Source organism: Oncorhynchus keta, unplaced genomic scaffold (assembly GCF_023373465.1).
Source record: "Oncorhynchus keta strain PuntledgeMale-10-30-2019 unplaced genomic scaffold, Oket_V2 Un_scaffold_1315_pilon_pilon, whole genome shotgun sequence".
Taxonomy (NCBI): domain Eukaryota; kingdom Metazoa; phylum Chordata; class Actinopteri; order Salmoniformes; family Salmonidae; genus Oncorhynchus; species Oncorhynchus keta.
The window spans coordinates 537,501-547,225 of record NW_026290769.1 but is presented as its reverse complement, the minus strand read 5'-3'; the positions used below and the strand labels follow the sequence as shown (position 1 = coordinate 547,225).

General features: G+C 42.7%; 1 protein-coding gene across 1 annotated transcript in view; it reads right to left on the bottom strand.

The window, feature by feature from the left end:
• Positions 1-2,671: 2,671 nt before the first annotated feature.
• The window catches only part of crabp2a (cellular retinoic acid binding protein 2, a), a 13,670-nt gene continuing 6,616 nt past the window's right edge, over positions 2,672-9,725 (bottom strand). The window contains exons 2-4 of the mRNA XM_052513560.1: positions 8,475-8,653; positions 4,311-4,427; positions 2,672-3,323 (exon numbers count right to left, since the gene is read on the bottom strand). Coding sequence (XP_052369520.1) covers positions 3,273-3,323; positions 4,311-4,427; positions 8,475-8,653 — 347 coding nt within the window. The 3' untranslated portion in view covers positions 2,672-3,272. The remainder of the gene's footprint in view (positions 3,324-4,310; positions 4,428-8,474; positions 8,654-9,725) is intronic.

Genomic DNA, 9,725 nt, shown 5'->3' with positions numbered 1-9,725 from the left:
GAATGTTGCCTGTACTTAGCTCTATTCCATTTCTTTTGTGTGTGTGTGTTTGCAGTGGTGTAAAGTACTTAAGTAAAAATACTTTAAAGTACTACTTAAGTCATTTTTGGGGTATATATACTTTACTTGACTATTTATATTTTTGACAACTTTTAATTTTATTTCACTACATTCCTAAATAAAAATATTGTACTTTTTACTCCACACACTTTCCCTGTCAACCAAAAGTACTCATTACAGTTTGAATGCTTAGCAGGACAGGAAAATAGTCCAATTCACGCACTTATCAAGAGAACACGTGGTCATCCCTACTGCCTCCGGCCTGGCAGACTCCCTAAACACAAATGCATCTTTTGTAAATAATGTCTGAGTGTGCCCCTGACTATCTGAAAATTTTAAAAACAAGACAATTGTTCTGTCTGCTATGCTAAATAATAGGAATTTTAAAAGATTTATACTTATACTTTTGATACTTAAGTATATTTAAAACCAAATACCATTTTACTGGCCTCCTTCTTTGACTTTTACTTGAGTCATTTTCTATTAAGGTATCTATACTTTTACTCAAGTATGACAACTGGGTACGTTTTCCACCACTCTGTGTGTGTGTGTGTGTGTGTGTGTGTGTGTGTGTGTGTGTGTGTGTGTGTGTGTGTGTGTGTGTGTGTGTGTGTGTGTGTGTGTGTGTGTGTGTGTGTGTGTGTGTGTGTGTGTGTGTGTGTGTGTGTGTGTGTGTGTGTGTGTGTGTGTGTGTTGGAACTGCTAACAGAAGTAGGGAAACTTCCAGAAATATGTTTAACCTAAATATCCAGCACCAGAGCACTGGCAATGCCCGGCACTGTTACCATGTGGAACTCCAATCAGGACAACACAGATAATAGGACTGATACATCCTCTGGGATCAATATGTAAAGCTATACTCTACAGTCATCTCTAGGAGAGCCAGGAAGACTCTGCTCAGATCTGTGAAACAGCTCTCACAGTGAGAGAGTGAATGGAGAAGGGGGAGAGAGAGAGAAGAGAGGATGACTGGAGAAGGGGGAGAGAGAAGAGAGGATGACTGGAGAAGGGGGAGAGAGAGAGAAGAGAGGATGACTGGAGAAGGGGGAGAGAGAAGAGAGGATGACTGGAGAAGGGGGAGAGAGAGAGAAGAGAGGATGACTGGAGAAGGGGGAGAGAGAAGAGAGGATGAATGGAGAAGGGGGAGAGAAAGAAGAGAGGATGAATGGAGAAGGGGGAGAGAAAGAAGAGAGGATGAATGGAGAAGGGGGAGAGAGAGAAGAGAGGATGAATGGAGAAGGGGGAGAGAGAGAAGAGAGGATGAATGGAGAAGGGGGAGAGAGAGAGAAGAGAGGATGACTGGAGAAGGGGGAGAGAGAAGAGAGGATGAATGGAGAAGGGGGAGAGAAAGAAGAGAGGATGAATGGAGAAGGGGGAGAGAGAGAAGAGAGGATGAATGGAGAAAATGACCGAGAAGAGAGGCAGTGAGAAAGAAAGGAGTGGAGAAAGGAGGGCATGTAGTAGAGAGATGATTGACAGAGAGAGAAAGACGGGAGGGATGGGGAGAAGGAAAAAGGGAGAGTCTCGAGGGGGCGGAGAGACAGACAAGTTATTCTTGTTGCAGACAGCTGAGACAAAGTCTAAAATAAGATGTGTACTAGCTAGGGCTGTGACGGTCATGTCATTTTGGATGATGCTAATTGGCCAGCCAAATGACCACCGTCTCCCTAATAACTGTTCAAGTAGCAAATAATACAAAATATATTGGTATTTATTTTCTTTATTTTCTCCCCCTCTGCTCCTGACTGCATGTGCTTAGAATGATTCATTCTATTTCTATGTGCTGTTGCTGCATTGTTGGGGCGTTGGCACCCCAAGACTTGTTTGCTACAACACCTTTCAGCAAGGAGCAACAAAGTTTCATCACATTTTTAAGAGCCCATGTTACCGCGGAAACAGACTCAGCCGCACGAATGCCCGGCCGTTCTATTCATTTTTTAAACGATTATGACAGTTGTTGAACTTTTATGACGGTCTTCATCCATAACCGTCGGTTACACAGTTATATGGTAATTGTGTCAGCACTAGTACTAATGTGTGTGTGTGTGTGTGTGTGTGTGTATTTAGACGCCAACGTTGAGTTACAGTTATACTCACAAACCATAAAGCGGTATTTACCAGTAAAATCTTAGTCCTTGAGTATTTACAGATGAAAGATCACCCTGTCTGTTGCCGGAGAATGTTCCTGCACTGCAGGAAATCTAAAACTTGTTGTGTAGTTGAGGTTTAAAAGGGCTTCTGAATTTTGTAATTTCCATTTCAACATTTCAGACTTGATTTTTCCTTACGAAAACTTTACCAACCCCCTACAAAAATAGCCATTAGTTATAATCCAGATAATAATTCACATTTCCTGTTTCTGCAGGATTATTTTCCTACTGTAGCAAACTGGCTCAAATTAAGATCCTACATCTGTGCTGTTTGTGTGTGTGAGCAAGTAAGTGTGTGAGCATGCGTTCATGTGTGTGTGTGTGTGTGTGTGTGTGTGTGTGTGTGTGTGTGTGTGTGTGTGTGTGTGTGTGTGTGTGTGTGTGTGTGTGTGTGTGTGTGTGTGTGTGTGTGTGTGTGTGTGTGTGTGTGTGTGTGTGTGATACCAAAAACCCAAACCGTATGGAGTCAACATGGTGTTTTATTGTCTTCCCATAGAAAGCATAATTTCCTATGATCAGTTTTTATATAAAAGAGACAAAGTAAAAACCATAGCAACACGGTATCAGATCTAGTGTCATAAATATACAACTTTATCGACTTAGAGATAAGAGGGAAGAGAGAAGGAGAGAGAGAACAGACACAAAGTCACTGACTTATAACTGGAAGAGCTCATAGGTTTACACAACTACAAATATAGTCAGACACTGATACACACACTTAGACCTACTCCACTGACTAGCACGTACACACAAACACACGCACACACACACACACACATACACACACATACACATGGATCAACAACCTTGCACATACAAAGACTCAGAAAAAGACACAATTTCAGGTTTACGACCTCACTGATTAAGTGGACAGAACATTGGCAAGACTGACTTTAATAGATATAGGTCAACTAGACTGGGTTCAATCCCATGGCTTTGTGACAGATATACTGGAGTTAAACTAGATTCTACAAGCTGCTTTCACCCTGCCCAGTCTGGCCGAGGGGTTGTGGAGTGAGTGAGTGGTGAGATAGATGGAAGGATGAAGAGTTGTCTTCTCTTTCACTCTCGTACGTAGACTCTGGTGCACACCACATCGTCCGCACTCATGGTCTGGAATGAGAGGAATTTATAGATGTATTTAATATAGGTATTCATATCCAAGGAATTTATAAAGATGTGCAGTATTCAATAGAAGCATTCATATCCAACATTAACACCGTCTCAATCCATCCTGTTCAGTCCCTGTCTGTGACTGTCTCTTCCAACAAGAGGTTTCCTGACCGAGTCCTTATGGTTCTGTATTACAACGTTTTGGCCTTTTTTTACCATGGAAACCATTCCATTTTAGATCTAAGTTGACTAATTGAATTAGAAGCCAAACACTCAGCATGAGAGATGGTCAGAGACAGACCACATATTGTGCAATGCATCAGATGCATGTGTTCATGGTCCTTGACAAATGGCAAAACAAACTGATTCCAGGAAACGAGGGAGTTGTCTCTGGTTTGACGGGTTCACTTGTGTTCGCTCTTACGACACGTCTTTTTACAGAGTGCCAGTTTTCATTTTGAGCTTCCTGTCACTCCACACAGTGGCACACATGATGTTCATTAGCTGTACCCTAACCCTAACTAAATCAGTCAGATAAACACTCCAAACAGCCTACCCGATCGCTCGGAGGCACCCGCATGGTCCTAAAGCAAACCGTTGCCACGTTTTGTATCACATTCCAATGATAAAACTGGGGGGGACAAAAATGCAATTTCAGAATGAAATTGAAAGTTGCGCCCCTGGTTCCAGTAGACCTAAATTGTTTCTCTTCCTCTTCTTCCCCTCCCTCCCTCCCTCCCTCGTTAACACTGATCTGATGACTATGGTATTATGGAAGAACTTCCTGGCCCCACAGTGTGTAGGCTCCAGTAGATGGGTGTTACACATTGGTAGTGGATAAAGTGAGTCTTCCCTTCTTTGTGTGGAAGGAAAATGACTGAGATCCTCAAGCATACTGTGTTCAAAATGTATCAATGGACGGTTGTACAGTACAATGCCTCCAACTGGGGTTGATTGACAGGACAGGTAGCCAGTAGAGACTCTTACCAGGATGAGCTCGCCGTCATTGGTTATCTCTCGGGTCCAGGCGGTCTTAGGTCCCTCCCCTTTCTGCAGAGTCTGCTCACAGCTGATCTTACTGTCTGTCTCCCACTTTGGAAGACTCTGTGAGACAGACAGACAGACAGACAGACAGACAGACAGACAGACAGACAGACAGACAGACAGACAGACAGACAGACAGACAGACATGCAATACAGTTAGATGAGCATCAGAGAGATGAAAGTCATGTTTTGGACAGATAGGCAGGTGGAGAATGGATGGATGAATAGAACAATAATTGGTAAGAGTGAGAGAAAAAGAGGGAGGTGACCTAGTGTGTATGCTTTTGCATGGCCTCTAGGGGGAGAGAGAAGGAGGAAAGGAGAGGGGGAATATCTAGGAGATGATAATGTGTGATGTGCTCATCGTTAGTAGAGAGAGGCTCTGGGTGTTTGTCTGTTTCCTCTTGAGACAGCCAAGCAGAGGCCATCAGAGGGAGAGTTTGATAGAGACTTACACATGGCAAGAATGAAAGACGGAGGGAGGGAGGGAGGGAGGGAGGGAGGGAGGGAGGGAGGGAGGGAGGGAGGGAGGGAGGGAGGGAGGGAGGGAGGGAGGGAGGGAGGGGGAGGGAGGGGGAGTTCAGATGGGACAGAAGTAAAGAGTGGAGTAAAGATTGTTCCTATGAGACTAAGGGAGGGGTTTCATATGGTATCAGTGAATATATGGGAAATGCCTAATTAAATAGAGTCTGTAGACCTTAAAGAGGCCTTAGTAAAAGCATAGATCAACCCAGTGGAAGCAGAGACCAAGCCAACACTGGATCATATCCCATAACCCCTCTAACACTCCACAGGTCTGAGTTCCCCTAACAGAGAAGACCTGGGGAGTTGTAGCTTAGGGGTCAAACATGAGTCGAGGCTTTCATTAGGGACAGTGGATAGGGTGTGGGACAGAGAAGAATGTGAGTACAGAGGTGTGTGTGTGTGTGTGTGTGTGTGTGTGTGTGTGTGTGTGTGTGTGTGTGTGTGTGTGTGTGTGTGTGTGTGTGTGTGTGTGTGTGTGTGTGTGTGTGTGTGTGTGTGTGTGTGTGTGTGTGTGTGTGTTATGTATACAGTGCCTTCAGCAAGTATTTATACCCCTTGACTTATTCCACATTTTGTTGTGTTACAGTCTGAATTCAATGGATTAAATATGATTTTTTTCTCACCCATCTACACACAATATCCCATAATGACAAAGTGAAAATATGTTTTTAGAGGTTTTTGCAAATGTATTGAACATTCACAGAAATATGTGATTTACATAAGTATTCACACCCCTGAGTCAATACATGTTGGAATCACCTTTGACAGTGATTACAGCTGTCAGTATTTCTGGGTAAGTCTCTAAGAGCTTTGCCCACCTGGATTGTACAAATATACACATTATTCTTTAAAAAGATTCTTCCACCTCTGTCAAGTTGGTTGTTGATCATTGCTAGACAGCCATTTTTAAGTCTTGCCATAGATTTTCAAGCCGATTTAAGTAGAAAATGTAACTAGGCTACTCAGGAGCATTCAATGTCGCCTTGGTGAGGAACTCCCGTGTATATTTGGCCTTGTGTTTTAGGTTATTGTCCTGCTGAAATGTGAATTAATCTCCCAGTGTCTGGTGGAAAGCAGACTGAACCAGGTTTTCCTCTAGAATGTTGCCTGTACTTAGCTCTATTCCATTTCTTTTGATCCTAAACTACTGCTAGTCCTTTCCCGCGACAATTAAACTCTAACTGTTTTAAAGTCACCTTTGGCCTCATGGTGAAATCCCTGAGCAGTTTCCTTCCTCTCCAGCAACTGAGTTAGGAAGGACGCCTGTATCTTTGTAGTGACTGGGTGTATTAATACACCATCCAAAGTGCAATGAATAACTTCACCATGCTCAAACGGATATTCAATGGGATTTTTTACCCCTCTACCAATAGGTGCCCTTCTTTGCGAGACATTGGAAAACCTCCCTGTTCTTTGTGGTTGAATCTGTGTTGAAATTATCTGCTTGACTTAGGGACCTTATAGATACAGTGCCTTGCGAAAGTATTCGGCCCCCTTGAACTTTGCGACCTTTTGCCACATTTCAGGCTTCAAACATAAAGATATAAAACTGTATTTTTTTGTGAAGAATCAACAACAAGTGGGACACAATCATGAAGTGGAACGACATTTATTGGATATTTCAAACTTTTTTAACAAATCAAAAACTGAAAAATTGGGCGTGCAAAATTATTCAGCCCCCTTAAGTTAATACTTTGTCGCACCACCTTTTGCTGCGATTACAGCTGTAAGTCGCTTGGGGTATGTCTCTATCAGTTTTGCACATCGAGAGACTGAAATGTTTTCCCATTCCTCCTTGCAAAACAGCTCGAGCTCAGTGAGGTTGGATGGAGAGCATTTGTGAACAGCAGTTTTCAGTTCTTTCCACAGATTCTCGATTGGATTCAGGTCTGGACTTTGACTTGGCCATTCTAACACCTGGATATGTTTATTTTTTAACCATTCCATTGTAGATTTTGCTTTATGTTTTGGATCATTGTCTCGTTGGAAGACAAATCTCCATCCCAGTCTCAGGTCTTTTGCAGACTCCATCAGGTTTTCTTCCAGAATGGTCCTGTATTTGGCTCCATCCATCTTCCCATCAATTTTAACCATCTTCCCTGTCCCTGCTGAAGAAAAGCAGGCCCAAACCATGATGCTGCCACCACCATGTTTGACAGTGGGGATGGTGTGTTCAGGGTGATTAGCTGTGTTGCTTTTACGCCAAACATAACGTTTTGCATTGTTGCCAAAAAGTTCCATTTTGGTTTCATCTGACCAGAGCACCTTCTTCCACATGTTTGGTGTGTCTCCCAGGTGGCTTGTGGCAAACTTTAAATGACACTTTTTATGGATATCTTTAAGAAATGGCTTTCTTCTTGCCACTCTTCCATAAAGGCCAGATTTGTGCAATATACGACTGATTGTTGTCCTATGGACAGAGTCTCCCACCTCAGCTGTAGATCTCTGCAGTTCATCCAGAGTGATCATGGGCCTCTTGGTTGCATCTCTGATCAGTCTTCTCCTTGTATGAGCTGAAAGTTTAGAGGGACGGCCAGGTCTTCGTAGATTTGCAGTGGTCTGATACTCCTTCCATTTCAATATTATCGCTTGCACAGTGCTCCTTGGGATGTTTAAAGCTTGGGAAATCTTTTTGTATCCAAATCCGGCTTTAAACTTCTTCACAACAGTATCTCGGACCTGCCTGGTGTGTTCCTTGTTCTTCATGATGCTCTCTGCGCTTTTAACGGACCTCTGAGACTATCACAGTGCAGGTGCATTTATACGGAGACTTGATTACACACAGGTGGATTGTATTTATCATCATTAGTCATTTAGGTCAACATTGGATCATTCAGAGATCCTCACTGAACTTCTGGAGAGAGTTTGCTGCACTGAAAGTAAAGGGGCTGAATAATTTTGCACGCCCAATTTTTCAGTTTTTGATTTGTTAAAAAAGTTTGAAATATCCAATAAATGTCGTTCCACTTCATGATTGTGTCCCACTTGTTGTTGATTCTTCACAAAAAAATACAGTTTTATATCTTTATGTTTGAAGCCTTAAATGTGGCAAAAGGTCGCAAAGTTCAAGGGGGCCGAATACTTTCGCAAGGCACTGTAATTGTATGTGTGGGACACAGAGATGAGGTAGTCAAACACTATAATTGCAGAGTGAGTCCATTCAAATTATTATGTGACAAGCATATTGTCAAGCATATTTTTACTCCTGAACTTATTTAGGCTTGCCATAGCAAAGGGGTTGAATACTTATTGACTCAATACATTTCAGATGTATTTTTTAATTAATTTGTAAAGATTTGTAAAAACATACTTCTACTTTGACACTATGGAATATTGGGTGTAGGCCAGTGACACAAAATGAAAACGTAATCCATTTTAAATTCAGGCTGTAACACAACAAAATGTGGAAAAAGTCAAGGGGTGTGAAAGGCACTATATATGTGTGTGTGTATATGCTTGCATAAGTGTGTGTGTGTGTGTGTGTGTGTGTGTGTGTGTGTGTGTGTGTGTGTGTGTGTGTGTGTGTGTGTGTGTGTGTGTGTGTGTGTGTGTGTGTGTGTGTGTGTACGTGTGTGTGTGTACCGTGCAGGGGCGTCCGTCGACCGTGGCCTCGTTGAAGGACTCTCCCACGGTGAAGGTGACGTGGGTGGTTCTGACGGAGGTGAAGGTTCGTATGGACAGAGTCTCTCCCTCCTGGGTGATCTCCACCGACGGCTTGGAGGCTGCTGCCACCGCTATCTTACGCAGCATCACGTTCACACCTTGAACACGCACAAACACACACATGCAAGCATACACACACATGGAGGAAAAACACAGTCATGATACACACAGAGAGACAGGCGACACACTCTCTTGCTCAAACACATGGTCAGAGTAAATACATTTCCAGGCACAAACACAGACATTATTTGCATGGTGAGACTGTAGAAACAGACACAGACATTATTTGCATGGTGAGACTGTAGAAACAGGCACAGACATTATTTGCATGGTGAGACTGTAGAAACAGACACAGACATTATTTGCATGGTGAGACTGTAGAAACAGGCACAGACATTATTTGCATGGTGAGACTGTAGAAACAGGCACAGACATTATTTGCATGGTGAGACTGTAGAAACAGGCACAGACATTATTTGCATGGTGAGACTGTAGAAACAGGCACAGACATTATTTGCATGGTGAGACTGTAGAAACAGACACAGACATTATTTGCATGGTGAGACTGTAGAAACAGGCACAGACATTATTTGCATGGTGAGACTGTAGAAACAGGCACAGACATTATTTGCATGGTGAGACTGTAGAAACAGACACAGACATTATTTGCATGGTGAGACTGTAGAAACAGGCACAGACATTATTTGCATGGTGAGACTGTAGAAACAGGCACAGACATTATTTGCATGGTGAGACTGTAGAAACAGGCACAGACATTATTTGCATGGTGAGACTGTAGAAACAGACACAGACATTATTTGCATGGTGAGACTGTAGAAACAGGCACAGACATTATTTGCATGGTGAGACTGTAGAAACAGACACAGACATTATTTGCATGGTGAGACTGTAGAAACAGACACAGACATTATTTGCATGGTGAGACTGTAGAAACAGACACAGACATTATTTGCATGGTGAGACTGTAGAAACAGACACATACATTATTTGCATGGTGAGACTGTAGAAACAGACACATACATTGGCATTCAATAAATCAACTCAATCAAAGGACATTTAAAGTTCTGTAGTATCGCCTCAAGGAGAGGGACAAACCTGTTTTACTCAAATCTGTTAAACCACAAATGTGTGTGTGTGTGTGTGTGTGTG